A 25,686-nucleotide genomic window follows, 5' to 3' on the forward strand; every position below is an offset into this window, starting at 1 on the left:
GGCCGCGCCGCCGCCGCCCGGCCCGGCCCCGGCTGCGGTCCAGGCCCCGCCGATGGAGGCGCTGCCCGCCGAGCCCGCTGCCGAGGCTGAGGCGGAGGCCGCGGCTGCCGGGCCGGAGGACGACGAGGCGGCGGAGGGCGGCGGCGGCGGCGCGGAGGAGGTGGAGTGCCCGCTGTGCCTGGTGCGCCTGCCGCCCGAGCGGGCCCCGCGCCTCCTCAGCTGCCCGCACCGCTCGTGCCGGGACTGCCTCCGCCACTACCTGCGCCTGGAGATCAGCGAGAGCCGCGTGCCCATCAGCTGCCCCGAGTGCAGCGAGCGTCTCAACCCGCACGACATCCGCCTGCTGCTGGCCGACCCGCCGCTCATGCACAAGTACGAGGAGTTCATGCTGCGCCGGTACCTGGCCTCGGACCCGGACTGCCGCTGGTGTCCGGCCCCCGACTGCGGGTGAGCGCGGGGGCGTGGCCGCGAGGGGCCGTCCCGGGTGCCGCGGGTGTCGCCCTCCCCCGGGGGAGGAGAGGAGGGGTGGTCCACGGTTCACCGACCCTGGGACCGGCCCTGCAACCGGTCTGGTGGCCCTCTGCGCCCTGTACCTACTTAGGAGCTTGAGGTGGCGGCGGCTGAGCGCTAAGAGAAGGGAACTGTCCATTGAGTCAGCAGACCATCCGGGTGAAGAAGGGTTTTTGTTTTTTTGGCTCTCGCTCTCTCTCTCTCTTTCTCTCTGTGTGTGTGTGTGTGTATGTGTGGTCTCGTAAGGATAGAGGAGGGATACTTGTTAAAGGAGAGAGAATGAGAATGCCCTGCTGAAGGGGCAGCGCTTCCGAGGGGTGTGTCCGTTTGGCCAGGGGCGCACTTAGCAGCATTGCAGGAGAAGGCGTGTTCTTCACAACGGCTGCTGAAAGTTGGGTTGTAGGTGATGAGAGAAGGCAGCTGACTAACAGAGCTCTCGGAGCACCCTGGGCACTGCGTGCTGTGCTAAGCTATTGGCAGGCACCTTGTGGTTGGTAAACGTGCAGCCGAGGGCAGGGTGAGTGGTGGATAGACTTTTTCTCCAGGGGAAGCAGTGGGGGCACTTGAGACGGCGTCTACCCAGAAGTTGATTTGGTGGGAGGAGTTGCGTTTGCCTCCCTTTTAATCTTGCGGTCTTCCAGTCTGTGACTGGCCAGATGCCGCCAAGAAGGGGCTCTTCTGTGTGAAGTGGAGTCAGACTGCCATTACCTGTTCTGTGACCTTCGACAGATTAATTATATTCTTGTGTGTCATGTTTTGGGGGCAGAAGGACTCCTTGAAGCGCCTAGTGTAAATATAATGCTAGTAAAAAGCTATGTGAAGCCTTGCTTCAAAGGATTTAAAAAGCTTTTAATTGTAGCCTGTGCATCGGGGCTGAGTTGAGATTTCCATGATGCTGCCATTTGTCTTCCTGCAAAAGGAAGCTGTCTGGGGTGTCAGAAAGTGCCAGACTTGTTGAGAAGTGGGTGTATTTAGCCTCATTGAGAGGAGGTTTCTAAATTACTTGGAAATGTGGTCAAAGGTACCCAGATCACTTTCACTTTCTGTTTACCAGAAAGGGCCTTGTAGCAAGCACTTGAGAAAGTCTGCTTGAGTCTGGTGGCCTATACTGGCTTTTGGGAGGTTGATTTTAAAATATTAAAGTTTTGCAGATACTGTTGGTCTATTTTCTAAACCAAAGGATTATTAGTTTAGGAAAAGCTCTGCTTGATTAATTGCATAATAGTGTACTAACTCCTTTTTTAGAGATGAGAGTTTATTTGAATTTTAAAAATGAAATGTGACTTCCCTGATCATCTTTTTGGGAAAGCATCCCAATTTGTTTTTTTTAAAGTCAGTTTATGACTTTACTTAAATCAGCATTAGTGAACAAAAAGTAATTTAAAACCTTGGTGACAAATATAAACAAACCATTAGTGGTTTTAGAGCTATTAGATTGTTTTCTTAATTTAGCAAGATTTGGGGTAGGCTCATGAGTTTGTGTGTGTGTGTGTGTGTGGTTTTGGGTTTTTGTTGTTTTTTTTCTGTCAGATTTCGTTTTAATCAGAATATAATAGTCATATGTATACTTTTTGTCTGTGTATCTATGTGTTTAAAGAAAATAAAGTTTGGGAAAGCAAGCAAGCCAGATCCTAGGTACCTGGGTGACAGGCATGCATATTTTGATCTATACAACAATGTGCGATTGATTTGATAGTTTTGCAAATGAGAAAACTGGTAGAGAATTTAAATAATTTATTCAGGGTCATCACCACAACAAACTGGTAGGCAATGGAACAAACCAGTGTTGAAATAGTCTTACTTCCAAAGCCAGTAATATTTCTTCAACTCAAGTACTGCTTGTCATCACAATCCCCATTTTAGGCATGCTCTAGGAAATGTGGCTCAGGAACACTACTGAGAGAACCAGGGATGCTTTTCTGTCCTGTAGTTAATAGTCTTATCTGCTTTATTTTTCTTATCTGAAAGAGGCCTAATCCTTTCTTTAGACTTAAGAGGCTTAATTAATTAATGTTTATAAACTGATTTTGAAAGACTCAGTTAAAGGTGGTTAGATATACAGAGTCCCTTTATAATTCAGTTATTTTCCAAATAATAGTCTGAGTACCCTCTTGATAATAGTTTCTGTGTGTGTGTGTGTGTGTGTGTGAGAGAGAGAGAGAGAGAGAGAGAGAGAGAGAGAGCCTGTGAAGATCAGAGGTCAGTTTTGTTTTGGCTGGCCAATAAGTGCCAGGGTGCCTCCTGTCTCTGCCTCCCAGGGCTGAATTCCAAGAATGTGCTACCACTTCTGACTTGTTTTTTTTTTTTTGAGACAGGGTCTCTCTGTGTAGCCGCTACTGTCCTGGAACGCCCTCTGTAGACCAGGCTGGCAGACAGAGATCTGCCTCCTGTGCTGGGGTTAAAGGTGAGGCCCTCCATGCCTAGCCTCAACCTTTTATTTTGCTTTGTTGATGACCCTTGAACTCTAACCCACCTGCCTCTGCCTGCTGAGGGCTGGGACTGCACTCTGTGCCACTATACCTGGTTTATACAGTGATAGGGATTGAATCTAGTCTAGTGCTTTATGCATGCCAAGCAGCTTTCCAAATGCTGAGCTATATTCCTAACCCTAATTTGGTTTTTCAGAACGTCTTCTACTTAGCCAAGACTCTCAAACTCTTGATCCTCCTGTCTCAGCCTCCTCAATGCTGGATTACATGCATACATTACCATGTATAAATTTTTCTTCTGTTTTCTTTCTCTCTTTCTTTCAAATTAAACTATTCTGTTTTTGTGGGTATAGTAAAAATCTCGTGTAAGCATTAGAAAAGAGGTCCTAAACGTCATTTATTCCTTCCCACACCTGACCATGTTTATTGTCCACACCACTCTTGACAGCCAAATTGATTAAGTCTTCCTGTGTATGTGTGTGTATACTCTTCAGGCTAAGGGGGTCATACAAGTCATATAACCTTACAGACTTAGGATCATTTTACTATGACTAAGTTCATGAGAACACCATAAATTAAGAGATCTATTCTTATTTTTGTTTTTGTTTTTAAGGTTTTCAAGACAGGGTTTCTCTGGTAGTCTTGGCTATCCTGGAATTCTCTCTGAAGACCAGGCTGACCTCAAACTCACAGAGATCCGACTGGCTGGGATTAAAGGTGTGTGTCACCATACCTGGCTTTCAGTGGGAAATTTTACACATTATTATTTGATATACCAAATACGGTAGTAACAAGTGTAATCTTAAAAATATACTTTCTCGAAAGCCAAGCAGGTTGGTGCACACCTGTAATCCCAGTACTTGCAGAGGCAGAGCCAGGCAGATCTCTGTGAGTTTGAGGCCAGCCCAGTTTACAAAGGGTGTCCAGGACAGCCAAGGCTACAGAGAAAGTGTGTGTGTGTGTGTGTGTGTGTGTGTGTGTGTGTGTATACATATACTTTCAAGTGAAATAAAACTAGTTTAAAATGCAAATAGCTTGCATTTTGTAGTTCTTCACAGTGAGTCTTCAAAGTTTTATCTCAGTGAAACAGTAAGTTTACTTTAGCCACATACACATAGATGGTGGAAGTGTACTTTGTAAAGGAGAATCAGTTCAAAGAAGTTTAAGCGTGAGGTTCATGCTTCCTAGCTAATAAGTGACACAGTTGACCTATTACCCTTTGAGTTTCTGCCTAAGTGACTCTGCCCACAAATGGCATAACTACTGTTTTTCTCTCAGGTGTTCTGTTGTCTGTCTTTAATTTTCAGAGTGTCTGAGAGACCGAGGGTTGAGTAGAGTAGGCAGCAGAATTTTCTGTCGTACAGGGGCAGGTCCTCAAAATAAAAGAAATGCTAAGGCTATCTTGACCTAAATTCTGTTACAGGTCCAGGCTATAGGCTCTTATTGCTGCCTCCTTTCCCTACAGAGTCCTACTTTCCACTGAGCCCAGAAGATAGTATCAGCTGTTGGCCTTCCCACAGTACTGGACTAGCCCATCTTGTAAACAGGAAGCTTCTGTTCATTTATATATAGTGCATTAATTTATATATAGTACATTTGTGAGAAAGGAACAAGCTGTCTGGATGAGAGAGATTTCACAGTCAGTAAAGGATTTTTCTTTCATTTGTTTGAGTCAAGGTCTCACAGTATATCCCTTGCTGACCTCAAACTTGCAGCAGCCTTTTTGCCTCTGCCTCCTAAGCTCTCACGTATACACTATCGTGCCCAACTAGGACCTTTCCTTTCCGAATCCGTCCTCAATCTCTCCCCAGGTTTGTTTGTTTGTTCTTGGATACTGGGTACTGAACTCATGGTCTCAGTACATGCTAGATAAGCATTTCTACAGTTGAGCTACATCCCCGTAGCCCTGAACCTTTTCTCTTAATCTGGCCCATTACTTCCTGTTGTACAGCTTTCGCCTGCATTGTCTCAGCCTCCGTGTACACTCAACTTCCAGCTCAGTACTACTTCTTTCCCATATTTGCCAAAATACGCATTCTGAAGTGCTTTAAAATGTTCACTGATTACCTGACCTAGAGAATATACTCTGGGTATAAAAATCACTTATTTGCCTGATGTGGTGACACATGCCTGTAATTCTGGCATTGCAAAAAAAGGCAGAGACAGGAGGATTACTGCAAATTTAAGGCTTAAACCTGAGTGCAATGAGCAGTATATGAAGGTATAAACATACAAGACAGTGCCTGAGATTGGAGTCTGGTTCCGTTAGCATATTACCATAGTAAGTTCCCAGCTAGGTAAAGCTGTGGTGGCAAGACCGTGTGAAAAATAAAACATCACCTATTTAATCTGTCCTTATTTCAAGCTTCTTCATAGCTTCCAAGCTTCTTTATAGCTTTCCAGTCGTGTTCTTTCTTTGCTTGAAATAGGGTCTCCTTTGTCATGTAGCCCATTGTGACCTCAGACACAAGACCCGCTTGCTTCAGCCTCCCAAGTGCTGGGATTATTACATACATGTGACACTATAACCTGCTCATTTCCACCATCTTGGTCTTATTTTCTACTTTTTTTTTTTTTTTTTTTGGTCTGTATTAATGTTTTTCAAGGTGTGCTGTAGACATTTGCTTAAAAATGTTTTATGAGCAAATATGATGGAGAAATATTAGTTGACATGAATGAAAATGAATGGTTTTGTTTTGTTTTATTGATGTTTTCTGTTTTGTTTTTTTACCCTCTTAGACTTTGGTTGGTTGGTTGGTTGGTTGGTTGGTTGGTTTTTTTGAGACGGGGTTTCTCTGTGTAGCCCTGGCTGTTCTTGAAGACCAGGCTGGCCGATTTGTAGACTAGCTTACAGAGATCCACCTGCCTCTGCCTCCCGAGTGAACTTCTTAGACTTTTAAGACTGGCCTCCAGCTCACTATAGAGCTCAGGCTGACCTTGGATTCCTGATTCTGAAATGCTGGGATTACATCATCAAGTGTGTTAATATTTACTGTAAAATTTGCCAGTGCTGATATGCTGTGTAGTACATGATATAACTTTCCAAAATCAGAGTACCAGACATCATATATGTCCCCAACCAGCCATAGTAACTTTAAGGCTTAACTATTTGCCTTTTTTTTTTTCTTGCCCTTTGGTTTGTTTGTTTTTGAGACAGGGTCTCTCTGTGGAGCTTCAACTGTTCTGGAACTCTGTAGACCAGGTTAGCTTCGAACTCATAGAGATCCACCTGCCTCTGCCTTTGGAGTGCTGAAATACAGGCATAGGCTGCCACTGCGCAGTCATTTGCTATTTTCTAAAGTCCTTTCATCGTTGCCATTCTGGCTTGCCTGTTAGGGTCCCAAACAGTGAATCTTTTGCTCACCAGCTTCAGTGGAGTATACTATCCATATTCTGTGTATTTGCTCAACTCCATTTCAGAAGCCTTCTAGTTAGGTCTCCAAAGATTGGGGTGAATAGGTGAGTTGTGTTGAAAAGGGTAAAGAGCAGAGAGGAACAGGGTAGGAAAACTAGATATTGGTTTTGAGTATTACAAAAAAAGACTCAGACATGGCCCTCTTTACAGAACATTTGAGCTTATAGAGAAGATGATGATTGACAGATGAATTTTAGCTGTAACGGAATAAAACCAAGGAAACTCTTAAGTGTCTTAAGTGTAAAAATACTAAGTTTTGCATAAATCTGTCAAGAAAGACCTTGAAAAGGAGGTGGTATTTGATCACAACCTTTGAGAATGAGCGAAATACATAACTGGCAGACAAAAGATAAAGCTTTTAAAACCTGAGTGCTATAGCAATATGTGGAGGTGTAAAAACACGAAAGCATCCTGAGGAGTCTGTCTCCGTTAACTTATAACTGCATTATTGGGATTCTAAGTCTGAAAAGTAGACTGGATCCAAATTAATAGACACAACCAAACTAAATTGCTAAAATAAATTGTGAGCTGAGGGGTCTGAGTTGCTTGTTATAACTGTTGTTTTGGCTTGCTTTGTTTTTCTTTTGGTTCTGGACATTGAACCCAGGCCTCATGTGATATAAACAAGTGCTCTACCACTGACCCACACTCTCCTCCCCTTCTCCCTTCCTTTCTAGATATGACCTTATGTATGTATCTTACACTGTTCTTATTAAATTCATGATCTTTCTAGCTTAGTGTTCTCAGGCTTACAGGCACCTGCTGTTCATGCTCAGTTTTCTTCCTTCCTTCCTTCCTTCCTTCCTTCCTTCCTTCCTTCCTTCTTCTTCTTCTTCTTCTTTTTTTTTTTTTTTGTTGTTGTTGAAAGAATTTAAACAAAAGAATAACCCCAGGATAGATTACCTTCTGAAATGAGCAGTGAATTGGGGGGTTCCAGATATAGAGACCTTTACAGTTAGGAATGAGTATGAAATAGGGCAAGAAAAAGGAAATGAGGGTGTGGCTTTTCTACCCCCACTTATCCATTCATTTGTTCATTCATTTGTTCATTTACTGTGTATGGGTGTTTTACCCATGTGTATATATGTTCACCAAGTGCATGCCTGAGGTCAGAAGAAGGCATCATATCCCCTAGAACCAGACTTACGTTTGGTTGTGAGCCACCGTGTGAGTGCTGGGACAACAGTCCTCTATAAGAACAACCAGTGCTCTTAACCATCTCCCTAAACACATGCCTACCTCCCTTAAAGAATCTTAGAGTCAGGCCAAGTGGCAGGTGGCGCATGCCAGTAATCCCAGCACTTGGGGAAGGAAAGGCAGGCGGATTGCTGTGGGTTCAAGGCCAGCCTCTTTTACAAGCAAGTCCAGAATACTCAGGGCTCTGTTACATAGAGAAACCCTGTCGCAAACAAACAGACTCTCAAGAGTCCATTGTAAATGGAAAATCTTGTTAATTTAGAAGACTTGAGGACTGGAAGTACAGGCATAATGTGGGAACACATTTCTTTAACTACTGGAGTCTGTTGAGACATAATTTTATACTAATGGGATATTTTGTCCAGGGCTGAAATTAAAATAGCCTGCCACACAGTGATGTTTCTAAAGATTCAGTATAAGAGTTGTGTGAACTTGGAGGGCATTCTGTGAGGCAGCATGTAACTTCCGACACCCTACTTTAAGCCTAAGTGTGAATGCTTGGTTAAACTAAACAGCAGAGTAGGAGACAAGCTTTCTCTAGGATAGGACATACAAGAAAAGAAACAACATGGCCAGAGTAGATTAAGTGCGTGGATGAGGTTTTTATTCCAGGTAGGGAAAGCTAGAGGCTTTATCCTTAAGATGAATTTTTATAAAATTATATGATTAAATTATAGTGCATGATATAAAGAGCCAAGCACAGGTGGCTAAGATGAAACTGGCTAGTGATGGCCAGGAGAAGAGCTAGAATGCTCTGGGGAAAGCCCGACAACCAAAGCAAAAGAGGGTCCCTGTGCCCTCTTTTGTATGTACCCATCACAGGTATGCTGCGCAGGAGCCCACTGTGGTGGGAGGGGTAGGCATATACACAGGCTGTAATGGTTTGTTAAAACTGCACTGCACAAATAGGACAACATCTGCCTGGAGAGGTTAAGTAGATTTTTATATAGAAGATTTGAGCTGGTCCAAGATACATGGACATTTGACCTAGTTCTTTTTGGTTTTATTATTGTTTTCAAAATATGGCTGTGTAACAGCCTGGCTGTCCTAGAACTAACTTTGTAGACCACAAGTCTGGCCTGGAATTCATGAGATCTGCTTGCCTCTGCCTCCCAAGTGCTAGGACTAAAGGCATGTGCCACCACACCCAGCTTGAGCTGGTTCTTAAATGGCTATTTACCAGAAAGAAGAAAGGAAAAGATACCACTGGCAAACAGAAGACAGCAGGCAAAGGCCAGAAGGCCAGTGCAGTATATGCCTAGCTTTCAGTGCAAGGTTAGGAATGCAGTTTTAGAATGCTGAGCTATACCTGAAGGCCGTAAGCGCCTCTACCTCTGTTAGAGGGGTAGAAGCTAAGGTTTGGAGATGTTTAAGTTCATCCATGTCATGCAGTATGAATCAGCAGAGTCGGTGCCCCAAACAGGGATTCTAAAGTCTCTCGCCTTGACTAACTCTGTGTCATAGTGACAGACTGCCAGAGAGTCATCAGAATTAGGGTTATTTTACTTCCTTGGAACTAAATTTTTCTCTAAAATTGGTTTCCTATTGTTTGCTGTGCCAGTCTGTGCCCTCTGTCTGCAGTGCTTCAGTTGTTATGCCTTGAAAATTTGAGGACTATCTGCTCACTGCCCAGTGTAAGGGTGCCAGATCTGCCAAAATAAAAAAAAAACAGGGTAATATGAAGTCTGAAACTGTGCATACTTTTATACTCTTGGTCATACAGACATGCAACAGGCAGAGAATGAGGCAGCCCAGGCCTAGTTTGACAGTGAAGGAATTGAAAGAGAAAGAGGAAAAGAAAAGAAAAGCTGGAGGATGTGGCTCATTGGTGGAAAATGAGCTTACAAAGTGCTGGGTTCAATCCCCAGTACCCTTACACATACACACACACAGAGAGAGAGAGAGAGAGAGAGAGAGAGAGAGAGAGAGAGAGAGGAGTGAGAGGAGAGAGAGAGAAATAGTATAATAAGCACATGAGCCATGTGAGGTAGGAATAAGTTATGAAGTGTTTAAGGCCTCCCCATTGGGACTCTACTTAATCTCTATTCTCAGAACTTAGCTTATTATTTTCCAGAAGCCATCTATACCTTTCCATTTAACAGAAAATAGGAAGCAAGTCACTTTTTTTCTTAAGATGCATTGTTTAGTAGCTGTTTTTCCTGCTAGCTGGGGTAAATTTGCTCAGAACTTCTACAGGATATGAATCATTGTATTTATACATTGACCTAGTCTCACTTTGTTTTTTCTGAGAATATTAAGGAAGCCTATTATGTGACAGAAGATAGATATATTGTCATTTTATACCTGCAGCATAATTTTCAAATCGGTCTTTTTGAGTATTTAAATGACTATAAATGAACATGTTGTGTATATTAATAAACAAGAAAACTATAGAAAAGCTTACTAGCATTTATGTAGCTTGTTTGAGGTCTTTGGATATTGGAGAAAAGTGTAAACTAGAGGGCAGCAGAACACAGATGGCAGTAAGCCTGCAATCATTGATGTGTTTGAAAATTGTGTTTGAGGGCCAGTGAGATAATACAGTAGCTAAGAGCTCAGACTACTCTTCCTGAGTTCAATTCCTAGCACCCACATCAGGTGAATCACACCTACCTGTAACTCCAACCCAAGGGATCTGATACCTCTGTCCTCCACCTGCTTTTGTGAGTACATGGCCACATATATATATATACATAATTAGAAATAAAACAAATCTTTTTTTAAAAAAACATGTTTGTTTCTCTAAAGTGCTTTTCAGATTTAATTAATTTTACAGTGCCTGGGATTGAACTCAAGGCCTTGCATATATCAGACAAAAGCTCTACTACTGAGCTACATCCCAGCCCTTTAATTTTAAGCAAATGTCCACTTAAAGGACAGTCTGAGCATTTCCTTGACATTATTAAGACTTAATTAAAAATATAGTAGCTAAAATATATTGGATTTTTGTGGGGAACTAGTTCTTAGCAAATACATAGGAATTATAAGAATGGTTGATGCTAGCGCTGGCATTCTAAAACAGTGATTCTTTAACCAAATGTCAGCAGAAAGAAAGAAAGACATGACTTTGCTGTATTGATAGGAGGTCAGTAGGATTAAGGTTTTGGAAGCTGTTAAGAAAGAAAACATTAAGAAGCTGGCAATTGGTTAGGAGCATGGCCTCCTCTTCAAGAGGACCCAGATTCAATTTCCAGTTCCCACATAGTGGTCTGTAGCTGTCCATACATAACTCCCGTGCCAGGGATCTGATGCTCTCTTCTGGCCACCATGGGCACCAGACATGAACATGGTACACGTACATACATGGAGACAAAACAGTCATCCACTTAAAAATAAATCTTTAAATTAAGAAAGGTGTCAAATGGTACAAAATTAAATTAGAAAAAGAGAAAAAAAGAAAGCGAAAAAACAAGGGCTCAAGTGAAAGCCCAGCAGTTAAGAGCTTGTACTACTCTTGCACAGAACCCAGGTTCAGTTCCTACACCATGTTGGATAGTTCACTACTGTCTAGAGTTCCACTGCAGAGAGCCCAGTGCCCTGTCCTGTTCTCTGGGCACTGCACTCATGTGCACATAGGCACACAGAGACACACAGTGTACATGTAATTAAAAAGGAATCTAGGGCCTGGAAAGATGGCTTAGTAACTAAGAGCACTTGTCTTGCAGAGGATGAGGTTCAGTTTCCAGCACCCTCATTGGTGGTTCACAACCATCTGTTAACTTCAGTTTCAGATGATTCAGTGCCCATTCTGGCCTCCTCCGGCACTAGACACATACTTGGTACAGATATATAACATACAGCCAAGCCCTCAGACATATAAAATAAAAATAAAAATTTTAAAAAAGAAAGAAAACCAAAAATGAGCTTTCAATAGACTGTAAGTCTGTGGAGAACTATGGTTTCAAACTGTGGTCAGGCCAGCTCCACTTTGGATCTTAAAATGAAAGCGTGCTTTAAAACATGCTTTAGTTTTTCCTGTAGCTCTTTATTTTTACAACTGTTCTGTTTTTTATGTAAACAAAATTGAATCTCTAAATATATATAGCAAACCATTGAAAGGAAATTGTTTGTATACCCTACTTATGAAACTGGCTGTGGCAAACTGCTCCTGAAGCAGCTTAAATTGATTGAATAAGTGCTAAGAATTCAGGCTGAGTATGTGCCCTCCTGTTTTCAGGAAATAAACTATTTTTTCACAAGAAGGCTAGGTACAGTTAGAGTGTGCGTGTGTGTGATCTTTGTAACATATATAGTGGTACCAAAAAGTGTTAGCTCATGAGTAATACTTTGTCAGCTCAGCCTTAACTTACCGTTCTCTCTTCTTGCTTCCACCCAGTTATGCTGTTATTGCCTATGGCTGTGCCAGCTGCCCAAAGCTAACCTGTGAGCGGGAAGGCTGCCAGACTGAGTTCTGCTACCACTGCAAGCAGATATGGCATCCAAACCAGACCTGCGATATGGCCCGTCAGCAGAGGGCTCAGAGTTTACGAGTTCGGACCAAGCACACTTCAGGGCTCAGTTATGGGCAAGAATCTGGACCAGGTATAAGTTGGCATTATCTCATTGACTCCTTATTTGGGATCTATAATGTGAATCTCCCAAACTGAAAGAGATTATCTTACTATATGCCCATGAAGCCTTGTGATCAGAGAGCAGAAAACATTTAATTCTTCTGAATAGCTGAGACTACAGATACATTTCCTACCTTGGTTGAACTTTTAATGGTACATCTGCTCTTTTGCTTCATGTTGCTTCTAGGTAATCCTAGGTATGTAACATTGGAATACAGCAAAATGGAACACTCAAGTTACTGTCTTGACAATTGTCTCAGCTGGGAGAGTACTTTGTTGTTTTTTTGTTTGTTTTTTCCACAAGGGCAGAGATTCATTTGATTAGCATTAAATGTATCCTACTTGCCATCTAGTTTGAAGTGCTTCACAGCTTTTTGAAGTAGTAGGGCACAGATTTAAGAAAAGGAAATAAATACTAGTGTAGGTTAGTGATTATCCTGAAAGGGGAACTGTCACAGTCACTTTCCGACTTTGATTGTCAAGAGCAAGCTTTAAAATGTCAGCATCTTCTAGATGTACCTTGTCTTGCAGATGTCATTTGAGCAAGTTAAAAGGAGACAAATTATGCCATTTGCTTTTTCCTAGCACAACATAATCTCTGAAATTGTCATTTTGATAGGATAGTTTGTAAATTCCTGTGTAAATTACTTGGTGCATGCTATACAGATACTCAGTTGGTTTTTGATTTTTAAGTTTGAAAGTGTCACGGGAAGGTCAGGTGTTAGAATGCCGACTTAGCTTGGCATGAACTAAGCCCTGGGATGGATCTCCAGCACCATATAAATCAGTCATGGTGGCAAATGCCGGTGATCCCAACTCAGACAGTAAAGGCGGAAGGATCGTAAATTCAAGATCATCCTCAAGCCAACCTGAGATACATGAGACCCTGTCCCCAAAACAAATACAGCAAGAGTTCTGGATATAGCCAGCCTTCCGGTATGTGTTGCACAATTTGGAATCGTCAGGCAAAATCTCCTGACTGCCTTGTCCTCATTTCTTACATACACTCTTAGGAATAATAAAGTCAGACTAGATTTAACTGGGGGTGTTTTTCTTCCCATCTTTTCTTCCCTATCTAGCAGATGACATCAAGCCATGCCCACGATGCAGTGCTTACATTATCAAGATGAATGATGGAAGCTGTAATCACATGACCTGTGCAGTGTGTGGCTGTGAATTCTGCTGGCTTTGCATGAAAGAGATCTCTGACTTGCATTACCTCAGGTAAGGTGGGACACATATCCATTGCTTTTGTCATCCTATTCACTTTCTCATTTAGGAAACAGGATACCAAAGAGCCATAGTTGATCTCATTTACACAATGAAGAAACTGTAAAAATTTCCATTAAAGCACATCTCTGATGTTTTCTTGAGCAGCTTCAGTGACTGTCTTTATTACTTTGCTTTCTTACCTGCTGCATGGTTTTTTAAGGCTTTCCACAGTCTGGTTTTAGTCCGCCTTTCCAGTCACGCTATTCCAGATAATCTGAGCTTGCTGTTCCCTGTGTCTTTTGTCTTCAGATGTGTTCACATTACCTTATTGTCCACAGTTACTTTCTGACCGTTTCAGCCTTCAAGTCTCCCCCTTATCTTAGCTTATTCTGTTCTTGATGGGGTTGTTTGGGATTACTTATTTTTGTATTTTTTAAAGTTATTTCTTTGTGTGTGCACCACACCATACATGTAGAGGTCAGAGGGAGGCAACTTGTGGGATTCAGTTTTTTTTATCCATCATGTGAATTCCAGGGGTCAACCTTAAGTCATCAGGCTTGGAAGCAAGAGCCTTTACCCACTGAGATGTCTTGACACCTCTACCCTCCTCCCCCCCGTTCTTGAGACAGGATCTCACTGTATAGCGCTGGCCCAGAACTACCTTATGTAGACTAGGCCTTATATTCACAGAGATCTGCCTGCTCCTGCCTCCTGTTTAAAGGTGTGCACCCCTATGCTTGGCCTTTGTTTGGTTTTTGAAACAGGTTGGCTGGTTTTGTCTTGAACTTGACATCCTACTGCTTCAGCTTCCACAGTGCCAGGGTCATAGACATAAGCCACTAGGCTTGGTGTGCAGAGTTCTTACTTATCCTTGAAAAGCAATTTTTATCCACCAGCCTTCCCATTTCCGCTGCTTTCTTCACTGCCATTCCTTTATCTCTTTTGCTGTAAGTGTTGCTACTTCTTGGAACCTCATGGTCATTTCTAATCTCGTTAATCTTTTTACGGTTCCCTCCTGTGTAAGTTTCTAAAGAATTGAGTGAATATTACATTATTTACCCAAAAGGAGTTAACATTTACAAACTTCATTGTGAGATGAGATAGCTCATTTCTAGTCTGGTGAAAATTTGAAAGCTTATGTGTAAGAGTCATTGACACAGGACTAAATGAGACAGGATTTCTACTTTTTACATTGCTAGCCTTATCAAGTGGAGAAGAGAGCATGAAGGGAATGAGGTAGAAGGATCAGACACAGAAAAGCCAGGGTCAAAGTAACCACACTCAGAGTAAAAAACTAAAAGAAAGGTTGTGATCAGTCACTAAATCTTTTCCCAAGAATGTGGTTTATGTCTGTTACGTATGGAGAGACATGTGCCATGAAACTGCAGAGTCCGTGTCATGAGCTTCCGGACACAGCACATTCAGTGAGATGTCAAATGCAAAGCTATGCAGGATCTCAAGTAGTGCCAGGCAGGGTAATTGGATCAGATTTGGTAAGGAAGGGTAGGTAATGTGTTAGGGAAGACACAGCAGAGAAGGAAAGAAATTCAGTTTTGGCAGTCTGCCTTTACCAAAAACCTGCAAAGCCCAGAACCCTTTGTTTTTGCTTCCCCTTGTCTAATAGATCTGCTTTCTGTTGCCTGTGTCACTTAATCAATCACTCTTACTGAAAAGATGGTGGTTGTTCCTCTCAAGGCCTCTGGCGACAGTAGCTGTTTGTGATACTGCCATTAACTTCAGTATGTCTACTTTGTAGTCCCTCTGGCTGCACATTCTGGGGCAAGAAGCCATGGAGCCGGAAGAAAAAAATTCTTTGGCAGTTGGGCACATTGATCGGTGCTCCAGTGGGGATCTCGCTTATTGCTGGCATTGCAATTCCCGCCATGGTCATCGGCATTCCTGTTTACGTTGGGAGGAAGGTAAGACATGCCTTTCTCTGCCTGCTCCAGCTTTGGTTTTGTTGGCAATAGTTTGAAAGAAAAAAAAAAAAAAACACAAAGGAGCTTATATTTCAGGACTTCGTGAAAACCAGCTGGTTGGTTTGTAGATAAAAATAACTTTAATTTCTTAAATGGATTTTTATAAACCCCCATGAGATCTGAAAGTTCTTATTAACATCCTGGGCCTGGTTTGTCTCAGGGACTTAAGGTGGAACGCAGAGCTTCATTCCCCTGAGCCACTTTGTCTTTTCTTGGATTAGAGTTTCCTGCATTCATTTATATTTTCCAGGTCTGGGTTAGGTTAAAATTTGACAAAGAGCCCTCTTTGGGTTGAGGGTATGTTTTAATATAACTTGCAAGTGAACATTTGTCCTTTTTCTCCCTGGCAAAATACTGATGTCCTGACCTGCTGACCTGGATTTTCTTTTTATTCTTAGATTCACAGCAGGTATGAGGGAAGGAAAACCTCCAAACACAAGAGGAATTTGGCCATCACAGGAGGAGTGACCTTGTCAGTCATTGCATCCCCAGTGATCGCTGCTGTTAGCGTTGGTAAGCTAGTGGGGCCTGCGGCTTCTCTATTAGCTTACTGCAGCAGGTCATCCAGCTGGCCAAGTGCTTCATAGTGGAGACACCTGCGCTCTTGCCGACTTCAGTTTGGCAGTTAACTTTTTGTGTGTTCCTGTATGTGGGGTGGGAGCAGGGGCACTTGTGAATGTACGAGTGCCGGTGGAGACCAGGCCAGCCTCAGGTGCCATTCTCAGGGGCCAGCCACCTAGTTTGTAAGATAGGGCAGGGTCTCTTGCAGGCTAGGAGCTTGCCATTGGCTAGGCCAGCTGGCCAGCAAGCCCCGAGAATCCACCTGTGTCTGCCTCTCCACCAGATGATAACTATACACCAGCACTCTAGGCATTTTTATATGGGACTGAACTTGTGTCTTCATGCAAGATAAACACTTTACCAACTGAGCCATCTCCCCGGCCCAGAAAGTAAGTCTTAATGACACTGTTATTATAATGACTATACTACATTATCAGGGTGTGTCTTAGACTGGGCCTAGAAATCAGTCTAGCACACAAAAAAGGATGCATTGATGAAAAAAATAATTTTGTAATTTTTATTTTTTTATATTAATCACAGGTTGTTTACTTTGTATCCCAGCCATACCCCCCTCCCTTACTCCCTCCCTCCCTCATCTCCTTCCTGTCCCTTTCCAAGTCCACTGATAGGGGAGGTCCTCCTCCCCTTCCATCTGACCCTAGCTTATCAGGTCTCTTCAGGACTGGCTGCAATGATCTCCTGTGGCCTAGCAAGGCTGCTCCTCCCTCAGGGGTTGGGGTGGGCTCAAGAGCTCGCCATTGAGTTCATGTCAGAAATAGTCCCTGTTCCCCTTACTAGGGTACCCACTTGGACACTGAGCTACCATGGGCTACATCTGAGCAGGGGTTCTAGGTTATATCCATACATGGTCCTTAGTTGGAGAAACAGTCTCATAGAGGACCCCTGCTTTGATGAAAATTAAACACTTGATTTTTTACTTTTCATCTCACAAACAAAATAAAACCCATTAATTTTCTATTAATGCCTCACAGTATTTTGGGGGTGTGAGTTTATTTTAGAAAAACGTTTGCCTTGTATGGTGGGGCACCCCTGTAATCCTATCACTGAGGAAGTGAAAGAAGAGGATCAGGAATTCAAAGCCACCCTCAGCATGTTCAAGACCAAACTGAGCAACATGAGATCCTATTGCACAAAAACAAAATTAAGAAAGGAAAAAAGTTGATTGGAAACTAACATTTCATGAGTTTCATTATTTATCAGCAGTGGTTCTGAGTATCTCACATGTGAATGAATTTAGTCTTCACCAGTGCCACAAAGACAGCATAATTAGAAATATAAAGGTGCAGCCTTCATAGTTGGAGCTAAAGTCAAGTCCCTGGGACATGAATCCAGGCAGTCTTTTTCTTTGTGTTCTTGTTTTTATTTTATTTTTATGTGCATTTGTTTTGTCTACATTGCCTGTATGTCTGTTTGAGGGTATCAGATCCTCTGGAACCGGAATTACAGATAGTTGTGAGTTGCCATGTGGATGCTGGGAATTGAACCCAAGTCCTCTGGAAGAGCAGCCAGTGCTCTTAATGTACTGCTAAGCCATCTCTCCAGTCCTGAATCCAGGAACTCTTACCTCATAGCTAGCATGTAACAACTGAGCTACTCTGCCACACACAGGAATGCGATTGGAGAATTAGTGTGAGGGATCCTTAACTTTCACAGCCATTCATCCAGTTCTTATGTGTGTTTTATCTGTGTATGTCTGTGCATACTTTTGTGCCTGGTGCCCCTGCAGGACAGAGGATGTCATCAGATTCCCTGGAACTGGAGTTAGACAATTGTGAGCTGCCATGTGGGTGCTAGGAATCAAAGCTGTGCCTCTGGAAGAGCGACCATTGCTCTGAACCACTGAGCCATCTCTCCAGCCTTCAGTGTTTGATTCTTTATTGCTTCTCAAGTTTAGCACTTCAGCAATGAAGGGCACTGTATAAAACCAACATACATTCGACATACTGGATTCTGCATGTATAGTCTCTTTATCATTGGGAGGGTTCAGTGGACAGACAGCCAATAGATTGAAGCCAGGACATCCAGAGCTTTGGGTCTGCTTGTGTGTTATACCAGGCAGCCTCTTCAAATGGCCCACTCTGTTTGTCTTTGACCCTAGTGGTTTGCTTGTGCCCAGTCTGGGAGGGAGAACCAGGGCAATCATAATCTACTGACCTGCTGACATGCTTCTATCTCTTTCCCCAGGTATTGGTGTCCCCATTATGCTGGCATATGTTTATGGGGTTGTACCCATTTCTCTCTGCCGTGGAGGAGGCTGTGGAGTTAGCACAGCCAATGGAAAGGGGGTGAAAATTGAGTTTGATGAAGATGATGGTCCAATCACAGGTAAAGGAAGGAATTTTGTTTCCATTTGAATCTATGGAATAAAAGATAAATGTCAGTAAAATTGAGCACATTTTTACAGAGAAGTTGTCGTTGGATTTCTTTGGATAATGAGCTTTGTTGGGGGGTAAAGTATTTTTAGCCTTTCATTTCTTGATTCCAGAATTATTAGGTTAATTCCTCTGGTACTTGCCTCTGTGTGGCAGGTATGAGCCAGTAGGACTTCAGGTAACTGCAGTGTACTAGTGGCGTGGTGATGAGAAAGCTCTGCAACTGGACTGCACTTGCTCATTTTCAAGGGGCTTTACACAGTTATTATCTTACTTGCTTTTTCCAACAGCTCTCTGAAGAGGGAGGGCCAGGGCTATTATTCCCATTTTAGTTGGACGCCTTTGAGCTTGGATTTTCGTAGCAGGAGCTTCTGCAGACCTGAGATGAGCAGGCCTTCTGACTCCTGCTTGGAGTACAAAGATTCCCAGAGCTTTCTGAAGCCTCACAGTGCAAGCTGCACATGAACCAATCATATCTTAAAAGGGACTGGAAACATTCCCTTATAATGTTGGCATTGGGGATGCTGAGGCAGAGGAGCTCATATGTTTGGGCCAGATGAGAAAGGAAAAGACAAGTCGGGTGTGGTGGTTCACATCTCTAATCCTAGCACTTTAAGACTTGACAGTTGAGGACAGCCTGAGCTGTGGAATGAAACCCTGTCTCATAAAAATTTTAAAAAATTAAGAATGGTGAGGTAGGACTGAGTTGATAAGAGTAGCTACAGTGTAATGGAAATAGTGATGGACTTGCAGTTAAAATTTAAGTAATCCTTAGCAGTCATTTAATTTTAAATTCTTATTTCCTCATCTAAAATAAGGACTGCTAATCACTGGGTATTGGGAGATTAAATACAGATATTAGCAGTCTGATGTGTGTTGTCTACATATAGTAGCTGCTTGTTAAGTGACTGTTGTCGTACTTTTCGACATGAACATTCTCTGAAGAGTCACTGCAGAAAAATGCTTACCAGACTGTTCTGATGCTGTGTGTCTCAAATGGAGATGTTTGGTTCTCCCCACAGTGGCAGATGCCTGGCGAGCTCTCAAGAACCCCAGCATCGGGGAAAGCAGCATTGAAGGCCTGACTAGTGTGCTGAGTACCAGTGGGAGCCCCACAGATGGACTCAGTGTTATGCAAGGCCCTTACAGCGAAACAGCCAGCTTTGCTGCCCTTTCAGGGGGCACACTGAGTGGTGGTATTCTCTCTAGCGGCAAGGGAAAATATAGCAGGTAAGTAAAGAGGTGGTCTGTAGCAAGCAGTTGGAATTATTGTAAGAAAGGACACACTGAGCCGTTTTTCTTTACCAGGGCTACATTCTTTTTGATTAATCACCAGTAATGTTATAAGTTCACAATTCTTTGCATCATACTGGCTTCCATTTAAAGAATAATGTTGACTTTAGATCTTGTCGCTGCTTCATTAGGCTGCTTGCTCCAGGAAACAGGAAGAGCAGAAGGCACGCTCTTAGGCTTGTTGTTGGTTTCAGCTGTATCACAGTACTGGTTCTGTACTCTTCAAAGTCTTCCTACTCCCACTGGGTAGAGTAGGAAAATCAATCCTATGAATTTGTGTTAAAAATGCGTAAAGCTTTGTCAGTAAAAATAACTGATTTACTTGCATTTCGCTCATAGAACTACTGTAATGCCATAATATGCAGTCAGAGACGCATATCTGGCACTAGATGAGAAGCGGTTAGGTGGGTTCAGTGGGGGAAGAGGCCTCATGGAGCACAGCAGGGCAGGAGGTAAGGGACATGTCTTCAGGCACCTGGAGATGGCCTCCAGCTGGGAAAAGGATTAGTCCTCCGTGACTCACTTTGGCAGAAAGAACCAAAGTGATTGGCACCAGCCTCCATTGATTTCAGTGTGGTGTAGAGAACACAGGGGGAGCTGTGGGAAGCCCCCAGAGAAGATGGACTACCTTCCCAGATCCTGAGCTTCTTGTCCTGGAGGGTTAGAGTGAGACCAGATGGCCATTTGGCTGCAAAAAAGATGCAAGTGGCAGATGGCAAGAGGACTAGATCCTTCACCTCGGTGTCCTTCATTCACATGGGAACCTCTTAAAAATAGATTTTAGGAGCATATTTCCAGAATTAATAACTTAGAATCTCCTGGGGTAGGACCTACGGGTGGTCTATGTTTAGAAATGTCTCCCCACATGATTCTAGGGTAGCCACTGGCATGAACCAACCTCTGGCAGCCACCAAGTAGGTGGCCTGGTGGGCTTTGAGAAAGCCTGTGCCCACTGAGTGAACTGTGGCTGAGCCGAAGCTGGAACACAGGCCTGAGTGCACATCCCCCCACCCCACCCCACCCCCCATCGCCCTCATTTTCCTAGGTCTTGATACGTTTTTGAAGGGCGTCTAAGGCAGAGAAACAGGCAGCAGAATGGAGGCTGCTGCTGACCTAGCTGCATCTTCTGACTAGTGTCCCTTGTTAGGGGCTGCTGCTCCCACATGCTAGAGTATTCACTGCTGTGTTCTTAAAGCCGACTCCCCTTGAATGAGCCACAGACACAGTTGGAGCGTGACTTGCTGAGACTGCAGCGCAGCCAGCAGCTGTTACATCCTGTGAAAGCCTTTCCTTTATGGGAAGTGAATGAGTCAGATGGACTTGACTGGGAAACCCATCATGAGGAAATACTAAAGTGCAGAACAAAATGGTGTTGATCCAGAAAGGAAGCAGTTAGGGGTTCCCACCTCTGAAACACCATTAGGAAGGTGTTGAACAAGGGGGGGAGGATGGCTCCTATCTGCCTTCCTTCTTACAGCCCGGGGGAACTTGATTACAAAGTATGTGAGTTCTTCCTTTTATGTCCAGGGTAGTAAGGGCCAAGTGTGAATGAGATGTGAGCTCTTCCTTCGTAGTACTCACAGAGTGGAGAGAGGTGTATAACTAGAAGAAGGTTGAACACTCAGCTAGAGCTGTTGGTTGCTGGAAGAGAATGAGAAGAAATGGTAGTCCTTTGTTGTTAAAGATCTAGCTTAGGTTTTTCAGGCAGAGGAAGGGAAACTTTTGAGAGAGGACATAGTGCGCACAGAGACATGGAGATGTAAAAATGGAAGCTTGGGGTTTGTGGTGCTGGACTTAATAAGAAAAGCAAGCTGAGCAGCTCACAGATCGGGAAGGTCACAGGTGCCTGTTGGCAGGAGAGAACCCAGAGTGAGAGGATGTTAGGATCGCTGGGTTTTTGCCTGTGTTGGCACTGCTCTAGAGGGTTGCTTGACTTGGACCTAGAGGCTCCTGGAGAGGAGTCCAAGGGTAATTATTTAGTTAAGGATCTACGCTAAGCAGTAGGGGACAGAAAGGAGGGGACGATTTCATTTGATACGTAAGAGGAGCTATGTGGGTCTGTATTGGAGCTGTTTGACGATTGGAGAGGATCTAAAAGATCATCACAGTTCTCAAGAGAATAAGGGAAGAGATATGTGCCAGGAAGCAGACCATCAGAACATCCAGGTTTCATATTAACTTGAACGTCCCCTCTTTACACAGGTTAGAAGTTCAAGCCGATGTCCAAAAGGAAATTTTCCCCAAAGATACAGCCAGTCTTGGTGCAATTAGTGACAACGCAAGCACTCGTGCTATGGCCGGTTCCATAATCAGTTCCTACAACCCACAGGACAGGTATGTGAACAGTCAGAGCCCAGGACAGGCCTTATTCATTGGATAGTAGGTCTTCGAGGCTTGCTCGCTTCCTCATCCTGGGGCCCTTTGTGCCCTCTAGTGGGAGATGTGGTGTGCTGCTCAGTCCACTAGAGCACTTCTGTGGCACTGGAGTATTCAGCATCTCCTGATCCTCATTAGCACATGACCCGTAGAGAGTCCCACCCTCCATCCCACTCCCCTTTCTTCCCTCCCAGTCTCTCTTTCCACCTCTTCTGCCTTTTTTCTAGCTGCTGTAACAGTTTAATTACTCAAACGGAATTTGAAGAGCTGGATTGATGTTAGCTAGTGTCTGAGTCTAGGACTCCTGTTGTCCTTTGCCTAGATCTGGTTTCCATAGCCTCTTTCATTTGGAGCATTGAGTCTGGCCTGGTGTGGTTGAGGTCCTCCATACTGCCTGGGTAATGGCTTCTGACTGTGACACAGTTATAAAAAGCTGCCAAGTTGCTTTCACGTTCATATTTGATTTGGTGTAATATAGGATAAGGCTCTTAGTTGAATTCTGGAAGCTCTTTTTAGATGTTACAAGGAGATATTTTGAAGAGTGAAAGTGTGTGTGTGTGTGTGTGTGTGTGTGTGTGTGTGTGTGTGTGTGTAAGTGTAAGAGGGACAAACGAGGCTCTGGTCCACTTTGACCCATCTCTTCTAACTACTTAACCCAGAAGTATTTTAGAAGCAGCTGTAATATAACCTATGTGTGACTGAGTATGATGAATTTCATCCCCACAGAGAGTGCAACAATATGGAAATCCAAGTGGACATTGAAGCCAAACCAAGTCACTATCAGTTGGTGAGTGGAAGCAGCACAGAGGACTCGCTCCATGTCCATGCTCAAATGGCAGAGAATGAAGAAGAGGGTAATGGTGGCAGTGCTGGCGATGGCAGTGGTGTCAGTGAAGAGGAGCCCCCTTGCAAACACCAAAGCTGTGAACAGAAAGACTGCCTGGTCAGCAAGGCTTGGGACATCAGCCTGGCTCAGCCTGAAAGCATCCGCAGTGACCTGGAGAGCTCTGACACGCAGTCTGATGATGTGCCAGACATCACCTCAGATGAGTGCGCCTCCCCCCGCTCCCACGCTGCAGCCTGCCCCTCGACCCCCAAAGTCCACGGTGCACCGAGCCCAAGTGCCCACAGGAACCTTGCTGCTCCAGCCGAGGGCCAGACTGTCTTGAAGCCAGGAGAGCATGAAGTGGAGTGAAGGCCCCTGCTCTGAGAAGCACACTTGTAACTGCATCTTTTGGAATCTTTTTTGGGGGAGGGTGGGGATTATGTATTTTGTTTCAAAGATTCTCTGGTCAGGGTTCCCCTGGGGGAAGTTCTGAGAAATTTGCAATTTCTTACCAGATAAAAAATGAAATTTTGCCTCTAGTATCCTTCCCCTATCCCCTCGTTTTTAGTTTTAATTTATTGGTTAAACTGATGTTGGCAATCTGTGAGGTGTGTCAAAGAATGTACATATGTATGTGTGTATATTGTATGTATGCTAACATTATTGATGACACATTTTAATAAAGAATTCTGTGGTAATTCACCTCATTTCACTGTCCTTGGCTGGGGTAGTCCTGCAGAGCCAAGTGTGTATTGGAAGAGTAGTCTGTCTGACTTTGATAGTTGCTAGGGAAGAGGGTTTTACTCCAACTGTAGAGTGGAGTCAACTGTAAACCAACCACCACTCTTCCCTGACAGGAAGCAAGGCCAGGCTTGCTGTCGTAGGCTGTGCAGTCAGGCTGGAGAGTGCCTGGCTGAGGCTGCTGGAGAGGGGGGAGGCTGAGATGAGCTCTGTTTGCCCTCTAGAGGCAATTCTGCAGAGTCTGTGGGAGAGCTTGGTGAACCCTGCAGGGTTACAAGTTAGGGAGCAGGGTGTTCCTTTCCAACTGGGGCTGCTGAGCAGGTGCCTGGCCCTGAACTACATCCCAGCCCCAGGAGCAGATCCTACCGGAGGAAAAGGTGTTACTGCACAGTCCAGGCAACAGCATAGGTGTGCGCCCAGGTACAAGCTCCCTGCAGCAAAAGCTATGCACAGTTTTGCCAATCTAGTTTGAAACGAAGACTAGAAATCAGACCTCCAATGAAAGGAGAAAGGCATGCCACCAAAATCTGCATCTGATTTTACCTGATCTTGCACATTTATCAGAATTGAGCTGATAGTACTAGGAATCTCCCGGTACTGTCAAGAATAAGATCCTTGGGCTGGGGATGTAGTTAAGCCCCAGAATGCTTACCTAGCATGTGCAAGACCCTGTGTTCAATCCCTAGTGCCACAAAATAATTAGAGTAGTGGTAATAAATTAATGTCTTCATTAACCATTGCCTGGGGCTAATGGGAATGAAAGCTCATACAAAGAACTGCAGGGAAGATGATCAAGAGACTAGATGCAAGCTTCCAGATCTGGCAGTAGCAACTTCCTTCGTGATTGTGTCAGTCAGTTACTTAACCCCCTCCCCCATTTTCCCATTTTGCCCAATCCTTACATCATGGTTAGACAGCTTATCTATCGATTTAGCACTGGGACCAGAGGACTAGCTGAAAGCATCTTTGTCTGAGGACCAGCTGCCTTTCTGTTTGCATTCACAGGTGTACCTGCTGGCCTGTGACATAAAGGATGAGGCGTCCAGATAGCAGCCCCTGTGGAAGAGCTCACCTCTCAGGCAACGCAGGCCACCTTGTATTTCCTTGCACCTTGGAACAGGAAATGCTGTTAAAGGACTTGGCATCTCAGTAAGAAAGTGTCCTACAGAGTGTCCCTGTGTGACTAAAGGAACCTGTTGGGGGAAAGGGCAGACAGGAGACTCCTGAAATGTAAATGATCAACATTTGCAATTCTTCTGCAGCCTCATCAAGAAAGCACTTAACTGTTAAAGTGCGTAGTCATGAGCCAAACCTGTAGCCTTTATCTGGGTTGAGTGACTATTAATGCTATGGAACTGGGCAGACTATTCCCCAGTGTCTGCTTCCTCTCAGCCTGATTCTGGGGCCACAGGGTTAAGACACTGTACTGAAAATGCTTTGGTAAAGGCCTGTGTTTATAATAAGGAGCAAGGTCAAGGAGATTCTGGTTATCTTCTAAGAAAGGAAACCTGAAACTCAGACCAAAGTCTCACAAAAACGGTTGGGTTATTTGAAAGTTCTCAGGGCTTGGAAAAGCCGAGAAGGCCCGCTAGCGCCACCTGGAGGAAGAAATGAATAATGCATTGGGGGAGTGAGAAAACTTTGTACCTCCTTGAGCGAATTCATTCAGTGAAACGCCTAAGACACTGCAGGTGTAGAATGTAGCAATGAGGCGAGTACACGGCTTCTGTCCCCATAGAGCTTACACTCCAGTGAGAGGGGACAGATGCCACTTAAAGGAAGATAGGTATGTTCGTGGGAGGGAGAGCGGTGGATGTGTATCAGCTTTCCATCACTGACAAAACACCTGAGATTTATGAAGAGGGAATGGCCACGGCCCTGTGGCTCCATTGCTGTTGGGCCCGCAGGGAGACAGAGCGTCATGGTGGGAGTGGGGTGAGGTTACACGGCGGAGGAAGCTGCACGCCTCAGGGCAGCCAGGAATCACAAAGGGATGTGGTCACGATATCCCACTCAAGGGCATGTGACTGGTGACCTGATTTCCTCCAAGTGGGCCTCATTTCTTAGTTTTAACCGCCTCCCAACACCACCACCACCACAGCCAGGGAGACAAGCCTTTGGCAGACAATACAAGCCCAAACTGCAGTAGGTAGCAGGACCCTCTGGTAGGGTCTACTTTATTA

At 44.1% G+C, this 25,686-nt stretch overlaps 1 protein-coding gene across 1 annotated transcript in view; it reads left to right on the top strand.

Annotated features, from left to right (window-relative positions):
* Rnf19b (ring finger protein 19B) overlaps positions 1-23,464 on the top strand; it is a 24,114-nt gene extending 650 nt beyond the window's left edge. The window contains exons 2-10 of the mRNA XM_055611288.1: positions 1-447; positions 11,888-12,093; positions 13,202-13,346; positions 15,091-15,253; positions 15,712-15,826; positions 18,080-18,220; positions 19,290-19,497; positions 21,763-21,894; positions 22,663-23,464. The exon at positions 1-447 is cut by the window's left edge and continues 36 nt beyond it. Coding sequence (XP_055467263.1) covers positions 1-447; positions 11,888-12,093; positions 13,202-13,346; positions 15,091-15,253; positions 15,712-15,826; positions 18,080-18,220; positions 19,290-19,497; positions 21,763-21,894; positions 22,663-23,131 — 2,026 coding nt within the window. The 3' untranslated portion in view covers positions 23,132-23,464. The remainder of the gene's footprint in view (positions 448-11,887; positions 12,094-13,201; positions 13,347-15,090; positions 15,254-15,711; positions 15,827-18,079; positions 18,221-19,289; positions 19,498-21,762; positions 21,895-22,662) is intronic.
* Positions 23,465-25,686: the final 2,222 nt, after the last annotated feature.

Source organism: Psammomys obesus, unplaced genomic scaffold (genome assembly GCF_907164565.1).
Source record: "Psammomys obesus unplaced genomic scaffold, mPsaObe1.curated_primary_1811, whole genome shotgun sequence".
NCBI classification, from domain to species: Eukaryota; Metazoa; Chordata; class Mammalia; order Rodentia; family Muridae; genus Psammomys; species Psammomys obesus.